General features: G+C 33.4%; 2 protein-coding genes, 2 long non-coding RNA genes and 1 pseudogene across 5 annotated transcripts; 3 read left to right on the top strand and 2 right to left on the bottom strand.

The window, feature by feature from the left end:
* The first annotated feature begins 1,770 nt into the window (after window positions 1–1,770).
* LOC112764989 (uncharacterized) lies at window positions 1,771–4,285 on the top strand. The gene is made up of 4 exons (XM_025810848.3): window positions 1,771–1,969; window positions 2,377–2,534; window positions 2,852–2,956; window positions 3,519–4,285. The coding sequence occupies exons 1-4, from the start codon at window positions 1,919–1,921 to the stop codon at window positions 3,973–3,975; spliced, it is 771 nt and encodes a 256-aa protein (XP_025666633.1). The 5' UTR covers window positions 1,771–1,918; the 3' UTR covers window positions 3,976–4,285.
* A 1,955-nt stretch (window positions 4,286–6,240) lies between these two features.
* On the bottom strand, window positions 6,241–7,297 carry LOC140181032 (uncharacterized). Its single transcript, XR_011875536.1, has 2 exons — window positions 7,103–7,297; window positions 6,241–6,921 (listed from the first exon to the last, which is right to left on the bottom strand). It is a non-coding gene; the product is annotated as an uncharacterized lncRNA (long non-coding RNA).
* A 1,039-nt stretch (window positions 7,298–8,336) lies between these two features.
* On the top strand, window positions 8,337–13,182 carry LOC112762646 (uncharacterized). 2 transcript variants are annotated; one of them, XR_011875535.1, is made up of 4 exons: window positions 10,995–11,513; window positions 12,243–12,437; window positions 12,582–12,653; window positions 12,865–13,182. XR_011875535.1 is itself a non-coding variant. In XM_072223330.1 (3 exons), exon 2 carries the CDS (start codon window positions 8,851–8,853, stop codon window positions 9,934–9,936), a length of 1,086 nt encoding a protein of 361 aa, XP_072079431.1. In that variant the 5' UTR covers window positions 8,337–8,573; window positions 8,804–8,850; the 3' UTR covers window positions 9,937–11,513; window positions 11,846–12,028. The 2 variants fall into 2 exon arrangements, 1 of the variants encoding a protein (XP_072079431.1); XM_072223330.1 differs by lacking the exons at window positions 12,243–12,437; window positions 12,582–12,653; window positions 12,865–13,182 and adding exons at window positions 8,337–8,573; window positions 11,846–12,028 and having other exon boundaries at window positions 8,804–11,513.
* Window positions 13,183–17,674: 4,492 nt separating this feature from the next.
* LOC112764990 (uncharacterized) lies at window positions 17,675–20,054 on the top strand (annotated as a pseudogene).
* A 2,050-nt stretch (window positions 20,055–22,104) lies between these two features.
* LOC140181033 (uncharacterized) lies at window positions 22,105–23,161 on the bottom strand. The gene is made up of 2 exons (XR_011875537.1): window positions 22,967–23,161; window positions 22,105–22,785 (listed from the first exon to the last, which is right to left on the bottom strand). It is a non-coding gene; the product is annotated as an uncharacterized lncRNA (long non-coding RNA).
* Window positions 23,162–24,056: the final 895 nt, after the last annotated feature.

A 24,056-nucleotide genomic window follows, 5' to 3' on the forward strand; every position in this document is an offset into this window, starting at 1 on the left:
TAATAGTATTAATTAAGAAGCAATTGCCGATAACAAGTTCTTGCTGATTTTGATGATTGATAAATCATGATGTTGGGATTTAATATTTAGATATGTTTTTTTACTATTTAACAGTTGAATTTGTATTTTGATAAGATCATATGGATTTGGTTGATGATATTTTATATAGTGTTTTAAATTTCGAAGATATTTTAAGATTATATTAGACTATAATTATATTTTAGGATGTTTATTTATAATCTTTTCATTATTTTATTCTAAAGCGGTTTTTCCGGTTGAACCACCGGTTGGACCGGTTAGACTAATAAACCAGTAAACCAGTAATTAGAGCGGTTTGATGATCGGTCCGGTTCTCAGAACCTTGGTAACACCATAGTTATCAAAACCGGTAAACTGGACCGAATACCGGTCCGGTCCAACCTTCGGACCACTCAAGGCATTGAACTGGTCAGACTCGATATGAACCGATAAAAACCGATCGAATCTGGTAAAAACCGGACCGAACCGAACCGGTCGGGTCTGAAGGAGAGCCTACGACGCACTAGCGTTGTTGAAGAACACCATACTCCATATGCTCTCCAATGCTGCCATGTGTCAAACCTTGTGATTTTTTGAAAAATTTTCCAAAATGACTAACCTAAGGTTCGAACCCCTTCGTTCAAAGATGTGAGGAGGAAGGTTGTACCAACAAGCTGACACAATTCTTAATAATATAATATACATATTATAATACATATACCAAGTTTTAATTTTATTTATATTCAATTTATTTTAATTTTAAAACCACTCAATTTTAAATCAATTATATTTTATTTAACTATAAATTTTATTAAATATATACAAATTAAAAATATAAACCAAAAAATTTTATTAATCATAATTTATTTTTTCTTTTCATGATTATATGATATCTATTAATATTATTTTTTCAATAAATACCTTTAGTATATAATAATAGGTAAAGACTCACATGCAGTTGTCTTCATATGAAATTGATAGTTAAAAATCCTTAGATTATATTTAGTCAAACTTGTCAAATTATCTAACGATTCGTAAATATCAACTTGAGTTTTTACCTATAATAATATAATAATAAAATAAATATATATACCGTGTTAACCGGTTCGACCAATGACCCACCGGTTGAACCAATGACCCAGTAACCTAACCGGTTCGATCACAGGGTTGGTTCTGATAACTATGTGTAACACGCCCCAACATGTTAAAAATATCTTCTGACACCACCAATCTGCAAATACACACACTGCAGGGCCGTCAAAATGGGCTAAACCCATCGGGGCAGCCCGTTTACCCGTTTAAATGGGCAGGCTTTGCCTCTAAAATTAAGCCAATTTAAATTTCGGGCTAAATGGGCTGATCTCGATTAACCCGAAAAAAATGACGGGTTGAATGGGCTAGCCCGCAGGCTAAACGGGTGGCCCGTTTAAAATTTTTTTACATTTTTTTAAAAAAAGTAGCACTTTTAGCCCATATTTATTCCGATCCGACCCGAAAACCGACCCATCAACTAAAAATAATTATTTTTTTAATGGTTTTTGACCTAAAATTAGTATTTTTTGTCAAAATATTTTTTAAAAAATAAAATAAAATGATAAACGGGCTGGCCCGTTTAACCCACGGACTGACCATAAACGATCCGGATTAGAAAAATCTGGCCCGCGAATAAAACGGACTTAAACGGACCAACCTGTTTAACCCACAAGTTTAACGGGCCAGGTCTAAATGGGCCGGGCTAGCCCGTTTGACACCAATTTTAATCCCTTAACCAAATTATTTTGCCCATCTTCGAATCTTTTGATCCTTTTCTTTTCTAAGCAAAAAAACCTTCATAACCTTCAGCTTCTGCTCATTTCCCCCAATTCGGATCTCTCTCTTCTCTCTCTCTCAATCGCTCACTATGTCTGCTCTTCTCACCAACGATCTTAACGATCTTTCCCTCAAGCCCCAGGTATTGTTCTTTTTTCTTTTCTTGTTCTTATTATTGTCAATTATTCAGTTCAATTCAATTCCCAAAAGTTAGGTTTTAGGGCATGTTCAGATTTTTCTTGAATTAATTTCAACACCGTAATGATTGGGGAAAAAACCACACAAATCCACAATCAATTTAGCTAAAACACAACGCCATTAAACATCAAGAACCAAAAGAAATCCCGAATTCAAGATTTTTCTGGAATTAATTTTGAATTCGGGATTTCTTTTGGTTCTTGATGTTTAATGGCGTTGTGTTTTAGCCAAATTGATTGTGGATTTGTGTGGTTTTTTCCCCAATCATTACGGTGTTGAATTGAATGGAACGGAATGGAATAGAATGTTCCTGTTGGTGATGTTGCTGGGTTTGTGTTGTTGTTGATTCAGATTCAGAGTGAAACAGGAAGTGAATGTGAAGGGGAGATTCGTGGGGTGGAAGGAGGTGGCGGGAACCATGTTCATCGTGAAGGTCTGTGCGCCATTTGCTTGGACAAGATTCTGCTTCAGGATACTGCTCTTGTAAAAGGTTGCGAGCATGCATACTGGTTTGTCTATGCTATTTCTCCCTCTTTTGATGCAGTTTATTATATTTTTATGTCCATTTCACTTGAACTATGGTTTTTGCTTGCTGTTGTTTGGTTTGTATGACTATTTGGACCTTATGACTGAAGGGAATTCACATTTTTCCTTCCCCTTCAAGAAATGATTAAAAGTGATGGACATGTAAATGGACTAAACACAAATATGATTTATGATTGGGTAATATGGCTTTGTTCGAGTGGGATAAGATTTTGTTGTTGTTGTTGTTGTTGTCTTGTACTTTTTTTAATTCATGGGCTTGATTATGTTTTGTACTTTGTAGCGTGACGTGCATCCTTCGCTGGGCTACTTACAGAGAGAGAGTTACCTGCCCTCAGTGTAAACATCCATTCGACTTCCTCTTTGTCCATCGCTCGCTTGATGGCAGGTATTTCTGCAAGGCTTTGTTTCTTTCTACCTTTTTCAACATTTGAAGTGAAATAATTGTACTATTATATTTGTTTGCTTGGACTTCTTATCATTAGGTGTAGTCTCAGTTGTCTAGTAGAAAAATGTAGAAGATAGTCTTAGCTGACGATTATGGTACATATGACACTTCTAATATAGAATGTGAAAAAGATGGATTAGATATCTCTGATGTTATTTTGGAGATAAATGAGCTATTGATGCATAGTTGTTGAAGATGGAAATTCTTTTTTCTGTTTGAGATTTCACTTCCTCAGTTTTCAGGTTACTTGATTGCTGAGTAAACGCGCAGTGAAAGCTAGAAATACAATGATGTTCTTGATCTTCAGCAATCGGCTCTCTTATTGAAAATGAATTGTACAAAATTGTCTATCAATGCTGTCTTGCAGTTTCCTTTTTCCCATTGCTTTCACACATACTAATTGAATGTGATCGCTGAAGTTATGTTTATTTATGTGCTCTACCTTTTGAGGATGAAAGCCAATATTGTTTTCTACTACTAATTTTTTTGTCCCTTTTAACAGCATCCAGGACTACATGTTCGAGGAGAGTGTTTGCCTACTACTTAGGGCTGCATGGTTTCAACCTCTGAAGGTCGAAAATCACGTGGAGCATGAAGATGCCTACGATCCTATTGAAGATTTTTATCAATATCGATATGATTATGAGTATGATGACGAGGATGATGATGATCTAGATGAAGTTTACTATGGTAGCTCATCAAGTCTTCGCATTGGTAACCGGAGATGGGGAGACAATGGTTATGTCAGATCTGGGCGGCTCGAAGCAAGGCCAGTCCCGCGATCAAACTTCCAGGATCTAGGAGGCGCAAGTTCATCATCTCGCCAGCCAAAAAAGAAAGAGGCAGCTGAAAAAGTCGCAACAGGTAGACGGGCTAAGAGGGCATTGAAGCGGGAGGCTGCTGATAAGGCTGCAGCGGCAAAGCATCAGCAGCATCTAGTGAGGTTGGGCAGGAAGTAGTGCAATACTTATGCTGAAGTCATACCAAATCAAGCCGTGCCTTGAGCACTCCCCTTTGCTTAAGAAAAAAAAAAAAGTATTTTTTACTTAAATTTTTTTTTTTAAATCTTGTACAGTGTTTATTCATTGAACTAGTGTACTATAATATGGGGGGTAAAAATGATAGACAATAATGTGGCTTGGTATGTTGTTAGTAGTTCCGTGGGTTTAGGTGGAGATGGAACTCCTCATACACTCTCTTAGGATTGAACAATTTAGGTTTATAATCAATTGACTTACCCTAAATGCAAATTTTAAAAGTTGTACATAATTCTTTGTCACGATTCATGACTCTATTTAGGGTTATTCATTTTAAAAGTTACAGATTTGGTATTAATAGAAATTTCAAAATCTCAAATGGCTGACTTACAGATAGAATAGAAAGTTGTGCTGAAGCTTCCAAAGGAATTGCATGCTTAGCTGGTGAGTGGTCTCCCATCATTATCACTGTGTAGAGAGATATTTGACCTACGAATTGTGATGTAAAATCATCGAGAAATTATTTGACTTATGGGCCGTATATGCTATCTTGTAATAATATCAAACTATAACAATATCTTGTTAGTGTCTGTAGGTGATATGTTTTCATTTACTATGTACATTCACTAGAAAACTAGCTTAGAAAAAGTTCCTATGGCAAGAATCTAGAAAAGATGTTTTCATTTACTATGTACATTCACTAGAAAACTAGCTTAGAAAAAGTTCCTATGGCAAGAATCTAGAAAAGAAAAAAATTCATTTCAACCGATATGTCCTTAGGCATGATCATACATAACATAGAAATCACACTCAAAAAAAGGTTAACAATTAGGTAAAAAAGGTTAACAATTAGGTAGAATAGTAGCGAAATTATTTGCAAAAGATGGAAAATCTCTTTCACTTGAATTTTTGGTGACATATGGTTTTTCTACAAAAAGCTATGTAAACTAAGTCGATGCCTAAATTCAGTAAATTGGCTTGAATCTAATCTTAAGTGATAAGCATACACACAAGAGATAATTACTTTCACACAAGCAACTTTTTGTGTGAAATCTTCATAAGTTTGTTTTATAATAATTTTCCTTCACGATTCTCTTTACTTTTCATTTCTCCCTTATTTTTTCAATTTTTTATTTTATGTATTTGCTATAAAATGACCTATCTTCTCATTAAAAAGAAAAAAAAAAAACTTTTGATGCTTTAATCTATAACTTTTTTGGACTAATTCCTTAAATTTCAATATGAGTCAAATTATTGTTATTGGCACATTTTTCTTTCACAACCATAAACCTTTTCATTGGGAAAATTAATTTGTGTGATTATAAGAAAAAGTTGATATGTAGCATTGGATTCAAGTCCACAAGAAGTGGCTTCCATTCAACATGAGAAGAGAAATCCTAACCTTTGACCACTAATTCTTCCTATATCTTTCTTTACTCTTAGTAGTAGCCTATGATAAAACATCATTCACAAACATGCATAACAGAATAAAATGGAACAAGAAAAGAAGAGAAAAAATAAGGAAAACTTGGGATACATCATTGTCAAATGACTCATCAAACAGCACATGCATGCAATGCAAGATATTGATAAGACATTACAAACTTCATTTCTCTTATACTCCATAGTGTGTGTGATTTATTGTGATTTCCCTTAATTCCCATTTCAAAGTGGAACACAACTGTTATCATCTTATTCCTTCCTCAGTTTGTGGTTAGTTTATTAAAGCTACATGTAACCTAACAATAATGTATAGCCTCCCTTTTTGACTTTTTGGTCCTCAATAGGTTGCAATCACCTTGTAATGTGGCCGATTTTCCATCTTTTGCAAATAATTTCGCTGCAATTTCTGCTATTCTAGCTAATTGTTAACCTTTTTTTGAGTGTGATTTCTATGTTATGTATGATCGTGCCTAAGGACATACCGGTTGAAATAGATTTTTTTTTTCTGTATTCATGCCATAGGAACTTTTTCTAAGCTAGTTTTCTAGTGAATGTACATAGTAAATGAAAACATATCACCTACAAACACTAATAAGATATTGTTATAGTTTGATATTGTTACAAGATTTTACATCACAATTGGTAGGTCAAATATCTCTGTACATAGCACTAAGCATGCAATTCCTTTGGAAGCTTCAGCACAACTTTCTATCTGTAAGTCCAAATATCATTTTCAGCCATTTGAGATTTTGAAATTTCTATTAATACCAAATCTGTAACTTTGAAAGCAGAACACATAATGAATAACCCTTAATAGAGTCATGAATCATGACAAACAACTTTTAAAAATTTAGAGTAAGTCAATTGATTACAAACCTAAATTGTTCAATCCTAAGAGAGTGTATGAAGAGTTCCATCTCCACCTAAACCCACGGAACTACTAACAACATACCAAAGCCACATTATTGTCTACCATTTTTACCCCCCATATTACAGTACACTAGTTCAATGAATAAACACTGTACAAGATTGGAAAAAAAAAGTAAAAAATACCCTTTTTTTTTAAGGAAAGGAGAGTACTCGAGGCCTGGCTTGAGTTGGTATGACTTCAGCATAAGTATTGCATTACTTCCTGCCCAACCTCCCCTAGATGCTGCTGATGCTTTGCCGCTGCAGCCTTATCAGCAGCCTCCCGCTTCAATGCCCTCTTAGCCCCTCTACCTGTTGCGACTTTTTCAGCTGCCTCTTTCTTTTTTGGCTGGCGAGATGATGAACTTGCGGGACTGGCCTTGCTTCGAGCCGCCCAGATCTGACATAACCATTGTCTCCCCATCTCCGGTTACCAATGCGAAGACTTGATGAGCTACCATAGTAAACTTCATCTAGATCATCATCATCCTCGTCTTCATACTCATAATCATATTGATATTGATAAAAATCTTCAATAGGATCTTAGGCATCTTCATGCTCCACGTGATTTTCGACCTTCAGAGGTTGAAACCATGCAGCCAATTAGTAGTAGAAAACAATATTGGCTTTCATCCTCAAAAGGTAGAGCACATACATAAACATCACATTCAATTAGTATCTGTGAAAGCATTGATAGACAATTTTGTACAATTCATTTTCAATAAGATAGCCGATTGCAGAAGATCAATCAAGCAACCTGAAAACTGAGGAAGTGAATTCTCAAACAGAAAAAAGAATTTCCATCTTCAACAACTATGCATCTCCAAAATAACATCAGAGATATCTAATCAATCTTTTTCACATTCTATATTCGTCAGCTAAGACTATTCTCTACATTTTTCTACTAGACAACTGAGACTACACCTAATGATAAGAAGTCCAAGCAAACAAATATAATAGTACAAGGGAGTCACTCAGATAAAGACGCGTAAAACGTCTTTTTTTTTTAAAGATGTTTTTTAATAATTAAAATTTAACATACTTTTGCATTTATATTTTGTGTAAGTAATATTTTCTGATTTATTAGTTATATTCATCAATATGTGTCTTCTTTTCTACGATTATCAACTTTCAAGGTATATTTTTCTATTTTGAACTCTTTTACTTTTAAGTTCTATAGCATGTCTTACATTCTATATTCATAGAATTATTACACACAACACATGATAACTTTTATTTTATGTCTTATATTCTATATTCATAGAATTATTTTTATACCTCTTAAACACTTACTGACTTGAGCGTCGGAGTGTCTTTTGCAGGTATCCACCCCCTTGTTCTCTCATTGCCGACGTATAACTCATATTGACGAGAAGCTTGAAGACATTCATCGACGGACGAGCTATACGCCGGTCAAACTCAGCAAGAACAAAAGTAATTAAAAAAAAAATTGATTAAAGAATATAAAAAAGAGCAAAACAAAAGGAAAATGATTATCCATACTCCTAATAGGTAGAGAGAAAGCTTGATGTTTGTGTTAAAACTTAAAAGCTTTCATTTGAAAGAGTGGGGGATGAGTGATAATGAAGATGGTGGCTAGTGGGACCTTCCCAGTATGAGTAACTATCAGTGGAGCAACTTAAGCACTCCACAAATGGAAGCTGCATTGTCAAGCAAAGCAACACCACCCTCTATTCCCCCCACTCAACACCAAAACTAAAAATTAAAAAATAAAAACAATTTTTTTATACCAATTTTTGTGTCAACACTCATTTTTAATTTTTTAATTTTTTATATACCAATTTTTCTATCTTTAAATTTTATAATTTCATCTGATATCTACAGACATTTAAACTTTATGTATAGATATCACTATTCAAAATTGAAAAAAGGACAAAAACATTACATCATCTTTTTCCTCTATTCATATTCATACCTCACTAACAATCATCCTTCATATATATATATATATATATATATAATTTTTTTCTAATATAATTTCTTCCTTCCACCTACTACCACACATAAAGGCCTTAAAACTCCTCAACTTTTCTCCATTTTCACCTAAAGAAAAGGAAAAAAGGCCATTTCCATTGAACATTAACTTTCTCCTTCACTCTTTATTCATGCTTCTGCCTCAATTCATGGATTGATCTCATAAATACTCTTCAACCAACAAGATAATAGAATAAGGTTAACTAAACCTCTATCACCATTCATTCCATTAGGTAAGGGGAAAAAAAAACACTCTCTTCATGTTCTTTTCATGCTTGCTGCATAATTCTTTGTTTTCTTTTCTTTGATCATCTCTTCATCCAAAAGGGTATTGGAAATTAGACAACTTTTTTTTTTCTGTGTTAATCAGTGATGATTGATGAACTAAATATACATAACTCTGTTTCTGTTCTGTTTCTGTTCTGTTTTTCTTCTAACTATGAATACCTTTATGGTTGATTAGAATGGATTCATTCAATTAAGGTCATCAAAGTAGCAGCTTCAGGTACAATGAACATGGCGAATCATGCGGCCGACGATGATAACGAAGAAGAAGATGAGGCTGGTGAGTTCTCTGGGGTTTTAGAGATCTTTGTTCACCATGCAAGAAACATTCACAACATATGCATCTATGATAACCAAGATGTGTATGCAAAATTCTCTTTCACATACAACCCTGATGAGACTTTATCCACAAGAATCATCAATGGAGGTGGAAAGAATCCAACATTCAATGAGAATCTAAGGATGAAGATCTCCAATGTTGATGATGCAGTTCTAAAGTGTGAGATTTGGATGTTTAGTAGAGCAAGGAATCACTTGGAGGATCAGCTTCTTGGATTCTCTTTGGTTCCAATTTCTCAAGTTCTTATTGGAAAAGGAAAAGGAAAAGTGACTCAAGATTATAGCCTCTCTTCCACTGATCTTTTCCATTCACCAGCTGGAACAGTTCAATTGACACTCTCCTTAGACACAAACAATTTTAATTTTGATTTGATATCATCCAAATCTGCGAAAACCTCTTCAATTTCTTCAGAAGTGGTGTTGCTTGACAGAAAAGTAACAGAGGTTATGGTTGATCCGGTTGAGTATTCGAGGATTGTGTTTCCTGATATTGGCGTGGCGAAGGAGAATCAAGAAATGGCAACTGAGTACTTCAATTCTTGCTCTTCTAGAGGGCTGCTACTGCCATTCCTTCGCCTCGGTGCAACCAATGACTGTGAAATGAATCCTGTTTCTCCAAATGAGAGTATTCATCAGAACTCAGGTTTCTTAAGCTCCACAACTACAAGCCTAAGTGATGATAGAGATAGAAACTCGTCCGTAGATTCGATTCAGAAAAAGAATAATTCTTGCAATGTTTCAATCAGTGTTATAGAAGGCAGTGTTAGTAACTCTCCAGATACACCAACTTCCAAGAAAGAAGGCGAATCCATGGACGAAAAAGAAAGCAAAGGAGAGTACTCAAGGCCTGGCTTGAGTTGGTATGACTTCAGCATAAGTATTGCATTACTTCCTGCCCAACCTCCCCTAGATGCTGCTGATGCTTTGCCGCTGCAGCCTTATCAGCAGCCTCCCGCTTCAATGCCCTCTTAGCCCGTCTACCTGTTGCCACTTTTTCAGCTGCCTCTTTCTTTTTTGGCTGGCGAGATGATGAACTTGCGGGACTGGCCTTGCTTCGAGCCGCCCAGATCTGACATAACCATTGTCTCCCCATCTCCGGTTACCAATGCGAAGACTTGATGAGCTACCATACTAAACTTCATCTAGATCATCATCATCCTCGTCTTCATACTCATAATCATATTGATATTGATAAAAATCTTCAATAGGATCTTAGGCATCTTCATGCTCCACGTGATTTTCGACCTTGAGAGGTTGAAACCATGCAGCCCTAAGTAGTAGGCAAACACTCTCCTCGAACATGCAGTCGTGGATGCTGTTAAAAGGGGGGAAAAAGAAATTAGTAGTAGAAAAACAATATTGGCTTTCATCCTCAGGTAGAGCACGCACGTACATAAACATAACTTCAATTAGTATGTGTGAAAGCAATGGGAGAAAGGAAACTGCAAGACAGCATTGATAGACAATTTTGTACAATTCATTTTCAATAAGCTGAAGATCAAGAACATCATTGTATTTCTAGCTTCAGCAATCAAGCAACCTTAAAACAGAAAAAAGAATTTCCATCTTCAACAACTATGCATCTCCAAAATAACATCAGAGATATCTAATCCATCTTTTTCACATTCTATATTAGAAGTGTCATATGTACCATACTATTTTCTACATTTTTCTACTAGACAACTAATGATAAGAAGTCCAAGCAAACAAATATAATAGTACAATTATTTCACTTCAAATGTTGAAAAAGGTAGAAAGAAACAAGGGGCACTGGACTGTATAGATTGAAGTAGTATAGAGAGAAAATATAATTTTTTTTATAATTAGTTTTTATTATTTTATTATTATTTATAATGTGAGTCTTACTTTTATTAATCTCTCTTTTTTTTTTTGTCTGTCTATAATAAACTTAAATCTTTTAAGCTTTTCTGATGTGCACAAATAATAATTTATAAATATGCCTCATATGGGGTTTTAATAGTAATTATTATTTTTTTACATTTACCACGAGTTCCTTTCGATTTTTCTTCTACGCACTCCATTCAACCCTAAGTCCACATTTTTCTCCATCCTCTGCCACCGTGACTGCGTCTTTCTTCACCGCCGTTGCCGCCTGAAGCTCTGCTCTGTTCAACTGGAGCTATAATTCAGATTTCCTCTCTCAACATTGTGCTTCATTTCTAACTTGATTTTTCGATGTTATGAAAAGAAAAATCATATTTTTACTTGTCAATGTAAAGTTAATAGTGTGATTTGTGTTTGGAAGTTGATTTAGGGTTTGATCAATGAGTTCCTGGATTTGTCAATTGCATAGAATTTTTCAATTAAGAACTTAAAGCAATTAAAAAAATGGTGGAAAGAAGCTGTGATATTTTTCTGTATCTCCTCAGCCCAATACCTCATTGTCTCATTCATTCTCAGTATCTCTCTTCTCTCTTCGCGTCATTCGTCTTCAGCCTCAGAGTGGTGGCGTGGGTCTCAGCGAGTCAGCATCCTCGTCAGCGCTGTGGTGCTCTACTTCCAGAGTTTCAATGGAGCCTCAGACTTAGGTATATATGAATTTGCTTCATTGATTGATTTCATTTTTTTTTGTTCCTTTTATGTTCTTGCTGTATGAATCTGTTTCGTTGAATTCATTCAATTATTTTTTTGTTATACTTATTTTTTGTTAAGGTTTTTTTGTATGAGTTTATTTCATTCATTTCATTCAATTATTTGTTTTGTTATGATTATTTGGTTGTTTGAATTTTTTTGGGTTCTGTTTATGAGGGTTAAAAAATTTTGGTATTTGTTTTTATGATTTTGATTTTAATTTCTGTGGTTATGTTTCTGTTCATGATGTTTTAGTTCAATTTCTGTGTTTATGTCTCTTAAATCTCAGGGGTAAATGATGATGATGAGGCGGAGCAGAACCATCCATTGCATCAATCAAAGAAGAGTTTAAATTCCTTTGTTTATGTTTCTTTAAAGTTATGCCTGGTCCGTTTGTGATGTAACAGAATAATTTTGAACTGGCCTGACTCAATCTTGTGTTTGATTTATATAATAAACATATTCTTAATAATTTTTTGTAGTTCAAAATTTGTTAGCAAAGTTAGCAGTGTACCAAAATGTGTAATTTGGAACTAGATTATTCCTATGGATTTCTTTCCATAGTAGTCGGATCTCTGACAGGGCAGAATATTTATAGGACAGGATAGAAACTCTGACATTTGAGGTTGTGTTCTCTGCCTAAGTGCCTAACTGTTTCAAAAATGATTTCTGCTTGTTTATTCAAGGTTCTTCGTATACTGAACGGTGACATGGTCATGGACACGAGTTTGCAGATGCAGCACCATTACAGCGGTCCTCTGTTAGAAGAGCCACTTGAATCATTCAGTGGGAAGCTATCTCTTGACAAATACATGCCTGCATATTGGAATAGGGACAACAAAGCAAGAAGGACTTCATGTGAATATGACATTTAAAAAGGGGTCAATACTTGATGATCAAAATTGAAAAATGCTTTTTACTGGTTATGCTAAATATGTTTATTTTCTCGCCTATTTTGTAGTTTTGCATTTTTCTAGCTATCTTTCTACAGTGAGATCTAATTTTGCATTTGTGTATAATAGCAGGGTGAAAGTAGGATCGGTAAAAAATATAGAAGCTTTTGAAATTCTTCTCAGTAGCTACATCGCACACTAAAGGCAAGAACAGAACTTTTTGTTGCTAGAGTTTTTATTTTGGCATGTTGAACATACTTTGTGAGGCAAGAAAAGATCCTTTATTGGTTGGTATAGCATAAGCCCATCACTAGCTAGTAGCTGGAATCATTCAGAAGGCTATAGAATAATGTGGATGCATGGCTATGATGTTTGAGTTCTTTTTAATCTTATGATGGTTTCTATTTGAATGCAGGTAAGCACTGAATGTTCTTATGCACAAAAGATTGTTGCATTTGGCTCACGATCCCGTTAATAGGCCTGCAATTGAATTCATGCTTTAGTGGTGTTATTTAGTTTAGAGTAAGGCATTGCATATGAAACAGTTTGGCATATAGTCATTGTTTGACCATGCCGTCTTCTTTTATAAGATTTGATGCTGGTATAGTTTGGATGAAGTATGATGTATCATTGATATTTTCTTTTCCGAATTGCTTTTAAGTAGTTTTTTAATTTTTATACATTAAGTTGTTACCGTTGAATGAATAATCTATTTTAGACTTTTAGTTAATCATATTGCAAGTCTTCAACATTGCTTTATATTGAATCCTTCGTGGAGCCTAAATGATGAAAAATTGATGAAAAAACTTAACCATTCTTTTTATACTTACAATATACAGTTTTGTATGATTTTTTTGTGTTTTGATCTTACATCCTACACCATATCAAGAAAACTTTGGTTAATATTTTACCTCCAATTCAGCCACCGAAGCTTTATGCCATGCTAAATTGCCATTCAAATCAGTTATGCAATTCAAAAGCTTTTCACGAACAATTTCATGACAAGAAAGTTTTATGTCTGTCAAAGATTTGTCTAAACCAAAGCTACTAACCACATGAAGAATATAGCTCAAAAATTTGGAAGATGTCATTAATATATATGCATGAAAGTAATAATTCTTCAGATATCAACCTCAAAGTTGCAAGAAATCCAATATGATTTTGACAAGGAAAAAGAGCAAGTTTCTTGGCCAAAGAAAAAAGTTATCCAAATTTATTGAATTCAACTATACACATAGAATTTGGATTCTCTAAATTTTAAATTTTCACTTTAGAAGGTAAAGTGTGATCTCTCACTCTTAAATGGTTTCTCTCTCATTTTTTCTTGGTCCCACTTATAAAATAAATGGTGAGAGATTACACTTTATCCCCTAAAGTCAAATTCAAAATTTAGAGAATCCAAATCCATACACATAACATCATAAACAACCAATTCAATATAATAAAAAATAAAAATGGAACAAAAAGAATCATCTAGGTTCACTAATAACAAAACTGAACTCTTTAACTCAAATAAAATGAAATTATTCAATAAAATAACAATTGAGACATTCTTTCATCCATTTTCTTAATATATCAGAAGATAGTGATAACTACATTTCTTTTCAAGAATGACACAAAAGTTTATTAGTAGAATGAAACAAAAATATGCTAAAAGGTTTTATGACCACCTGCTCCCAATCTCCATTGGTGAATGAAATTTCACTCTTGATTCTGATGCCTCTATTGTCATGGACTTAACTTAGACTCACCAAATTAGAAGTTTAATAGACCTAAACCACACAAAAGTAAAAACAAGCCAATAAGTCAAAATGAGAGAATACTGAACCAAGCTTAATGCTCATGCATTTAGTTATTCTTCCTAGTTCTTTGAATAGTAAGAAGCATTTGGGACATAATGGTCAGAGGGGATATATTTCAAGAGTAGTGGACTTTCAAATTTCCATGGCAAGGCTCAAAGGAGTTGACCAGAATAGTTTTGCTGTCATATTTGATTGTTCAGATTTAACTATTGAAACAAGGCAGGTAGGTAACCATAGAAATTTACAATTTATTCTAACACAAAGGAGGAAAATCACAATAAACTAATTAACGTCTTCTACAAACAATAGAATCATAATGAAAAAATCAACAAAATTGCAACCCATGAAGCCCCCTTTGATATCCACATAATCAGAAATTGAATGCAAGTACTATGTAAATTCTTATTTTAAACCTTCTTCCAGTAATATAGCATAAAATTTCCAGAATTAAATCTTTGTACACAAAAAATTGTTATCGTACAATCTGCAATTGTGATTTTGTTGAATTTGCTTTTCATATTATAGTAATTACAATCTTGAGTGTAGTTCTACTGAGATCTAACAAGTGATTTCTCAGAAATTTTGAAACATATTATATCCTTTAATTTAATTTTTAAAAAGTTTTAAATTAATATCATCTCAATCGTTGGATTTTTTTTAACATAATTCAATGATCTTAATTACATGGTGCATCAGATGTGCCCAAAATGCTTGAGCTGATTTTAGACTGACCTCATTTTATAGCAAATACATAAAATAAAAAAATTAAAAAAATAAGGGAGAAATGAAAAGTAAAGAGAACCATGAAGGGAAATTATTACAAAACAAACTTATGAAGATTTCACACAAAAAGTTGCTTGTGTGAAAGTAATTATCTTTTAGTGTGTATGTTTATCACTTAAGATTAGATTCAAACCAATTTACTGAATTTAGGCACCGACTTAGTTCACATAGCTTTATGTAGAAAAACCATATGTCACCAAAAATTCAAGTGAAAGAGATTATTAAACCAAATGGGAAAGTTTGGAAAATTTGCATTTAAAAAGGTGGATTCATATGCTGAAAATTGCTTTTGGAAATTGTATTTTTATATATAAACTAATCATATATCATATATTAATTAATGAAAAATGTGGGTGGATATAACATATAATAAAGGGGGTTGAATTTAGTTCTTCTCTTGATGTCATATAATAGGACCCAGGACTACTCTATAGTGTTAGGTTTGCCTAACATGTTTAAGAAAAAATGTTTAGAAATATAAAACCAAAGCAATATCTCCATTGTTTTGACAAATAAATGCCCATAAGACTACAAGAGATTGCACTTTTTGTGTTACAAATAATAATAGAGTAATACTCGACAATCAAATTTTTTTTTCATTTAACATTAAATTTTTTTAAATTATTTTATTTATATTAAATGATAGTTCTAAATAAAAATTTTTTAATTCTAAATCCTAAATTATAAACTTAAACACTAAAGTTAGCTAATAATGACTAACTAAAAATTAATTCCACATAAAAATATGATTGTCAAAATATTGACTTAGTTATTTATTATTTAAAAAATTTTATAAATACATACATATATGTGTTTGTTTATGAGAATAGTAGAACAAAACATTGAAAATAAGATACAAGGGACATAGACATAAAATTTTATATTTTTGTATTCTGTTTGATAATAAATTAGAATAAATTATAAAAATTTAATTTATTCTCATTTTTTTTATTAAAAAAAATTTGACAAGAAAAATGTAATATTTATAAAAAATTAATAAGAATAATAAAAAAAAATAAATCGTATTCTTTTTTAGTGTTTCTGTGTTCTTAGGATGGATACAAAATACACTAATTCAGTATTTGTTGACACACAATCTCTATTCATGTCTCATCGTCAAACACGATTTTATATTATAAACAAACGCAGCCTAAGTAATAATATATAAAACTCTTTTTATAGTTTTGAGTGAATAGGAATTCAAAGGAATTTTAAAAAAAAATTGATTAATGAATATAAAAAAGAGCAAAACAAAAGGAAAATGATTATCCATACTCCTAATAGGTAGAGAGAAAGCTTGATGTTTGTGTTAAAACTTAAAAGCTTTCATTTGAAAGAGTGGGGGATGAGTGATAATGAAGATGGTGGCTAGTGGGACCTTCCCAGTATGAGTAACTATCAGTGGAGCAACTTAAGCACTCCACAAATGGAAGCTGCATTGTCAAGCAAAGCAACACCACCCTCTATTCCCCCCACTCAACACCAAAACTAAAAATTAAAAAATAAAAACAATTTTTATATACCAATTTATATACCAATTTTTCTATCTTTAAATTTTTCTTAATAATATATATACATATTATAATACATATACCAAGTTTTAATTTTATTTATATTCAATTTATTTTAATTTTAAAACCACTCAATTTTAAATCAATTATATTTTATTTAACTATAAATTTTATTAAATATATACAAATTAAAAATATAAACAAAAAAATTTTATTAATCACAATTTATTTTTTCTTTTCATGATTATATGATATCTATTAATATTATTTTTTCAATAAATACTTTTAGTATATAATAATAGGTAAAGACTCACATGCAATTGTCTTCATATAAAGTTGATAGTTAAAAATCCTTAGATTATATTTAGTTAAACTTGTCAAATTATCTAACGATTCTTAAATATCAACTTGAGTTTTTACCTATAATAATATAATAATAAAATAAATATATATACCGGGTTAACCGGTTCGACCAGTGACCCACCGGTTAAACCAGTGACCCAGTGACCCAGTAATCTGACCGGTTCGATCACCGATTCGGTTCTGATAACTATGTGTAACACGTCTCGGCGTGTTAAAAATATCTTCTGACACCACCAATCTGCAAATACACACACTGCAGGGCCGTCAAAATGGGCTAAACCCATCGGGCCAGCCCGTTTACCCGTTTAAATGGGCGGGCTTTGCCTCTAAAATTAAGCACGTTTAAATTTCGGGCTAAACGGGTTGAGCCCGATTAACCCGAAAAAAATGACGGGTTAAACGGGCTAGCCCGCGGGCTAAACGGGTGGCCCGTTTAAATTTTTTTTTTTCATTTTTTTAAAAAAAGTAGCACTTTCAGCCCATATTTCTTTCGATCCGACCCGAAAACCGACCCATCAGCTAAAAATAATAATTTTTTTAATGGTTTTTGACCTAAAATTAGTATTTTTTGTCAAAAATATTTTTAAAAAAATAAAATAAAATGATAAACAGGCTGACCCGTTTAACCTACGGACTAACTATAAACGATCCGAATTAAAAAATCTAACCCACAAATAAAACGGGCTTAAACGGACCAGCCTGTTTAATCCACAGATTTAACAGGCCGGACTAGCCCGTTTGACACCAATTTTAATCCCATAACCAAATTATTTTGCCCATCTTTGAATCTTTTGTTCCTTTTCTTTTCTAAACAAAAAAACCTTCATAACCTTCAGCTTCTGCTCATTTCCCCCAATTCGGATCTCTCTCTTCTCTCTCTCTCTCAATCGCTCACTATGTCTGCTCTTCTCACCAACGATCTTAACGATCTTTCCCTCAAGCCCCAGGTATTGTTCTTTTTTCTTTTCTTGTTCTTATTATTGTCAATTATTCAGTTCAATTCAATTCCCAAAAGTTAGGTTTTAGGGCATGTTCAGATTTTTCTTGAATTAATTTCAACACCGTAATGATTGGGGAAAAAACCACACAAATCCACAATCAATTTAGCTAAAACACAACGCCATTAAACATCAAGAACCAAAAGAAATCCCGAATTCAAGATTTTTCTGGAATTAATTTTGAATTCGGGATTTCTTTTGGTTCTTGATGTTTAATGGCGTTGTGTTTTAGCTAAATTGATTGTGGATTTGTGTGGTTTTTTCCCCAATCATTACGGTGTTGAATTGAATGGAACGGAATGGAATAGAATGTTCCTGTTGGTGATGTTGCTGGGTTTGTGTTGTTGTTGATTCAGATTCAGAGTGAAACAGGAAGTGAATGTGAAGGGGAGATTCGTGGGGTGGAAGGAGGTGGCGGGAACCATGTTCATCGTGAAGGTCTGTGCGCCATTTGCTTGGACAAGATTCTGCTTCAGGATACTGCTCTTGTAAAAGGTTGCGAGCATGCATACTGGTTTGTCTATGCTATTTCTCCCTCTTTTGATGCAGTTTATTATATTTTTATGTCCATTTCACTTGAACTATGGTTTTTGCTTGCTGTTGTTTGGTTTGTATGACTATTTGGACCTTATGACTGAAGGGAATTCACATTTTTCCTTCCCCTTCAAGAAATGATTAAAAGTGATTGACATGTAAATGGACTAAACACAAATATGATTTATGATTGGGTAATATGGCTTTGTTCGAGTGGGATAAGATTTTTTTGTTGTTGTTGTTGTTGTTGTCTTGTACTTTTTTTAATTCATGGGCTTGATTATGTTTTGTACTTTGTAGCGTGACGTGAATCCTTCGCTGGGCTACTTACAGAGAGAGAGTTACCTGCCCTCAGTGTAAACATCCATTCGACTTCCTCTTTGTCCATCGCTCGCTTGATGGCAGGTATTTCTGCAAGGCTTTGTTTCTTTCTACCTTTTTCAACATTTGAAGTGAAATAATTGTACTATTATATTTGTTTGCTTGGACTTCTTATCATTAGGTGTAGTCTCAGTTGTCTAGTAGAAAAATGTAGAAGATAGTCTTAGCTGACGATTATGGTACATATGACACTTCTAATATAGAATGTGAAAAAGATGGATTAGATATCTCTGATGTTATTTTGGTGATAAATGAGCTATTGATGCATAGTTGTTGAAGATGGAAATTCTTTTTTCTGTTTGAGATTTCACTTCCTCAGTTTTCAGGTTACTTGATTGCTGAGTAAACGCGCAGTGAAAGCTAGAAATACAATGATGTTCTTGATCTTCAGCAATCGGCTCTCTTATTGAAAATGAGTTGTACAAAATTGTCTATCAATGCTGTCTTGCAGTTTCCTTTTTCCCATTGCTTTCACACATACTAATTGAATGTGATCGCTGAAGTTATGTTTATTTATGTGCTCTACCTTTTGAGGATGAAAGCCAATATTGTTTTCTACTACTAATTCTTTTGTCCCTTTTAACAGCATCCAGGACTACATGTTCGAGGAGAGTGTTTGCCTACTACTTAGGGCTGCATGGTTTCAACCTCTGAAGGTCGAAAATCACGTGGAGCATGAAGATGCCTACGATCCTATTGAAGATTTTTATCAATATCGATATGATTATGAGTATGATGACGAGGATGATGATGATCTAGATGAAGTTTACTATGGTAGCTCATCAAGTCTTCGCATTGGTAACCGGAGATGGGGAGACAATGGTTATGTCAGATCTGGGCGGCTCGAAGCAAGGCCAGTCCCGCAAGTTCATCATCTCGCCAGCCAAAAAAGAAAGAGGCAGCTGAAAAAGTCGCAACAGGTAGACGGGCTAAGAGGGCATTGAAGCGGGAGGCTGCTGATAAGGCTGCAGCGGCAAAGCATCAGCAGCATCTAGTGAGGTTGGGCAGGAAGTAGTGCAATACTTATGCTGAAGTCATACCAAATCAAGCCGGGCCTTGAGCACTCCCCTTTGCTTAAGAAAAAAAAAAAAAAGTCTTTTTTACTTAAATTTTTTTTTTCCAATCTTGTACAGTGTTTATTCATTGAACTAGTGTACTATAATATGGGGGGTAAAAATGATAGACAATAATGTGGCTTGGTATGTTGTTAGTAGTTCCGTGGGTTTAGGTGGAGATGGAACTCCTCATACACTCTCTTAGGATTGAACAATTTAGGTTTATAATCAATTGACTTACCCTAAATGCAGATTTTAAAAGTTGTACATAATTCTTTATCATGATTCATGACTCTATTTAGGGTTATTCATTTTAAAAGTTACAGATTTGGTATTAATAGAAATTTCAAAATCTCAAATGGCTGACTTACAGATAGAATAGAAAGTTGTGCTGAAGCTTCCAAAGGAATTGCATGTTTAGCTGGTGAGTGGTCTCCCATCATTATCACTGTGTACAGAGATATTTGACCTATCAATTGTGATGTAAAATCATCGAGAAATTATTTGACTTATGGGTCGTATATGCTATCTTGTAACAATATCAAACTATAACAATATTTTGTTAGTGTTTGTAGGTGATATGTTTTCATTTACTATGTACATTCACTAGAAAACTAGCTTAGAAAAAGTTCCTATGGCAAGAATCTAGAAAAGATGTTTTCATTTACTATGTACATTCACTAGAAAACTAGCTTAGAAAAAGTTCCTATGGCAAGAATCTAGAAAAGAAAAAAATTCATTTCAACCGATATGTCCTTAGGCATGATCATACATAACATAGAAATCACACTCAAAAAAAGGTTAACAATTAGGTAAAAAAGGTTAACAATTAGGTAGAATAGTAGCGAAATTATTTGCAAAAGATGGAAAATCTCTTTCACTTGAATTTTTGGTGACATATGGTTTTTTTACAAAAAGCTATGTAAACTAAGTCGGTGCCTAAATTCAGTAAATTGGCTTGAATCTAATCTTAAGTGATAAGCATACACACAAGAGATAATTACTTTCACACAAGCAACTTTTTGTGTAAAATCTTCATAAGTTTGTTTTATAATAATTTTCCTTCACGATTCTCTTTACTTTTCATTTCTCCCTTATTTTTTCAATTTTTTATTTTATGTATTTGCTATAAAATGACCTATCTTCTCATTAAAAAGAAAAAAAAAAAAACTTTTGATGCTTTAATCTATAACTTTTTTGGACTAATTCCTTAAATTTCAATATGAGTCAAATTATTGTTATTGGCACATTTTTCTTTCACAACCATAAACCTTTTCATTGGGAAAATTAATTTGTGTGATTATAAGAAAAAGTTGATATGTAGCATTGGATTCAAGTCCACAAGAAGTGGCTTCCATTCAACATGAGAAGAGAAATCCTAACCTTTGACCACTAATTCTTCCTATATCTTTCTTTACTCTTAGTAGTAGCCTATGATAAAACATCATTCACAAACATGCATAACAGAATAAAATGGAACAAGAAAAGAAGAGAAAAAATAAGGAAAACTTGGGATACATCATTGTCAAATGACTCATCAAACAGCACATGCATGCAATGCAAGATATTGATAAGACATTACAAACTTCATTTCTCTTATACTCCATAGTGTGTGTGATTTATTGTGATTTCCCTTAATTCCCATTTCAAAGTGGAACACAACTGTTATCATCTTATTCCTTCCTCAGTTTGTGGTTAGTTTATTAAAGCTACATGTAACCTAACAATAATGTATAGCCTCCCTTTTTGACTTTTTGGTCCTCAATAGGTTGCAATCACCTTGTAATGTGGCCGATTTTCCATCTTTTGCAAATAATTTCGCTGCAATTTCTGCTATTCTAGCTAATTGTTAACCTTTTTTTGAGTGTGATTTCTATGTTATGTATGATCGTGCCTAAGGACATACCGGTTGAAATAGATTTTTTTTTTCTGTATTCATGCCATAGGAACTTTTTCTAAGCTAGTTTTCTAGTGAATGTACATAGTAAATGAAAACATATCACCTACAAACACTAATAAGATATTGTTATAGTTTGATATTGTTACAAGATTTTACATCACAATTGGTAGGTCAAATATCTCTGTACATAGCACTAAGCATGCAATTCCTTTGGAAGCTTCAGCACAACTTTCTATCTGTAAGTCCAAATATCATTTTCAGCCATTTGAGATTTTGAAATTTCTATTAATACCAAATCTGTAACTTTGAAAGCAGAACACATAATGAATAACCCTTAATAGAGTCATGAATCATGACAAACAACTTTTAAAAATTTAGAGTAAGTCAATTGATTACAAACCTAAATTGTTCAATCCTAAGAGAGTGTATGAAGAGTTCCATCTCCACCTAAACCCACGGAACTACTAACAACATACCAAAGCCACATTATTGTCTACCATTTTTACCCCCCATATTACAGTACACTAGTTCAATGAATAAACACTGTACAAGATTGGAAAAAAAAAGTAAAAAATACCCTTTTTTTTTAAGGAAAGGAGAGTACTCGAGGCCTGGCTTGAGTTGGTATGACTTCAGCATAAGTATTGCATTACTTCCTGCCCAACCTCCCCTAGATGCTGCTGATGCTTTGCCGCTGCAGCCTTATCAGCAGCCTCCCGCTTCAATGCCCTCTTAGCCCCTCTACCTGTTGCGACTTTTTCAGCTGCCTCTTTCTTTTTTGGCTGGCGAGATGATGAACTTGCGGGACTGGCCTTGCTTCGAGCCGCCCAGATCTGACATAACCATTGTCTCCCCATCTCCGGTTACCAATGCGAAGACTTGATGAGCTACCATAGTAAACTTCATCTAGATCATCATCATCCTCGTCTTCATACTCATAATCATATTGATATTGATAAAAATCTTCAATAGGATCTTAGGCATCTTCATGCTCCACGTGATTTTCGACCTTCAGAGGTTGAAACCATGCAGCCAATTAGTAGTAGAAAACAATATTGGCTTTCATCCTCAAAAGGTAGAGCACATACATAAACATCACATTCAATTAGTATCTGTGAAAGCATTGATAGACAATTTTGTACAATTCATTTTCAATAAGATAGCCGATTGCAGAAGATCAATCAAGCAACCTGAAAACTGAGGAAGTGAATTCTCAAACAGAAAAAAGAATTTCCATCTTCAACAACTATGCATCTCCAAAATAACATCAGAGATATCTAATCAATCTTTTTCACATTCTATATTCGTCAGCTAAGACTATTCTCTACATTTTTCTACTAGACAACTGAGACTACACCTAATGATAAGAAGTCCAAGCAAACAAATATAATAGTACAAGGGAGTCACTCAGATAAAGACGCGTAAAACGTCTTTTTTTTTTAAAGATGTTTTTTAATAATTAAAATTTAACATACTTTTGCATTTATATTTTGTGTAAGTAATATTTTCTGATTTATTAGTTATATTCATCAATATGTGTCTTCTTTTCTACGATTATCAACTTTCAAGGTATATTTTTCTATTTTGAACTCTTTTACTTTTAAGTTCTATAGCATGTCTTACATTCTATATTCATAGAATTATTACACACAACACATGATAACTTTTATTTTATGTCTTATATTCTATATTCATAGAATTATTTTTATACCTCTTAAACACTTACTGACTTGAGCGTCGGAGTGTCTTTTGCAGGTATCCACCCCCTTGTTCTCTCATTGCCGACGTATAACTCATATTGACGAGAAGCTTGAAGACATTCATCGACGGACGAGCTATACGCCGGTCAAACTCAGCAAGAACAAAAGTAATTAAAAAAAAAATTGATTAAAGAATATAAAAAAGAGCAAAACAAAAGGAAAATGATTATCCATACTCCTAATAGGTAGAGAGAAAGCTTGATGTTTGTGTTAAAACTTAAAAGCTTTCATTTGAAAGAGTGGGGGATGAGTGATAATGAAGATGGTGGCTAGTGGGACCTTCCCAGTATGAGTAACTATCAGTGGAGCAACTTAAGCACTCCACAAATGGAAGCTGCATTGTCAAGCAAAGCAACACCACCCTCTATTCCCCCCACTCAACACCAAAACTAAAAATTAAAAAATAAAAACAATTTTTTTATACCAATTTTTGTGTCAACACTCATTTTTAATTTTTTAATTTTTTATATACCAATTTTTCTATCTTTAAATTTTATAATTTCATCTGATATCTACAGAC

The sequence above is a fragment of the Arachis hypogaea genome, chromosome 17 (assembly GCF_003086295.3).
Source record: "Arachis hypogaea cultivar Tifrunner chromosome 17, arahy.Tifrunner.gnm2.J5K5, whole genome shotgun sequence".
NCBI lineage: Eukaryota > Viridiplantae > Streptophyta > Magnoliopsida > Fabales > Fabaceae > Arachis > Arachis hypogaea.

Coding starts and splice junctions, on each gene's coding strand:
- LOC112764989 (XM_025810848.3), top strand. CDS start 1,919: ATGTCTGCTCTTCTCACCAACGATCTTAACGATCTTTCCCTCAAGCCC. Junction 2,535..2,851: donor GGTTGCGAGCATGCATACTG/GTTTGTCTATGC, acceptor TGTACTTTGTAG/CGTGACGTGCATCCTTCGCT. Junction 2,957..3,518: donor CATCGCTCGCTTGATGGCAG/GTATTTCTGCAA, acceptor CCCTTTTAACAG/CATCCAGGACTACATGTTCG.
- LOC112762646 (XM_072223330.1), top strand. CDS start 8,851: ATGAACATGGCGAATCATGCGGCCGACGATGATAACGAAGAAGAAGAT.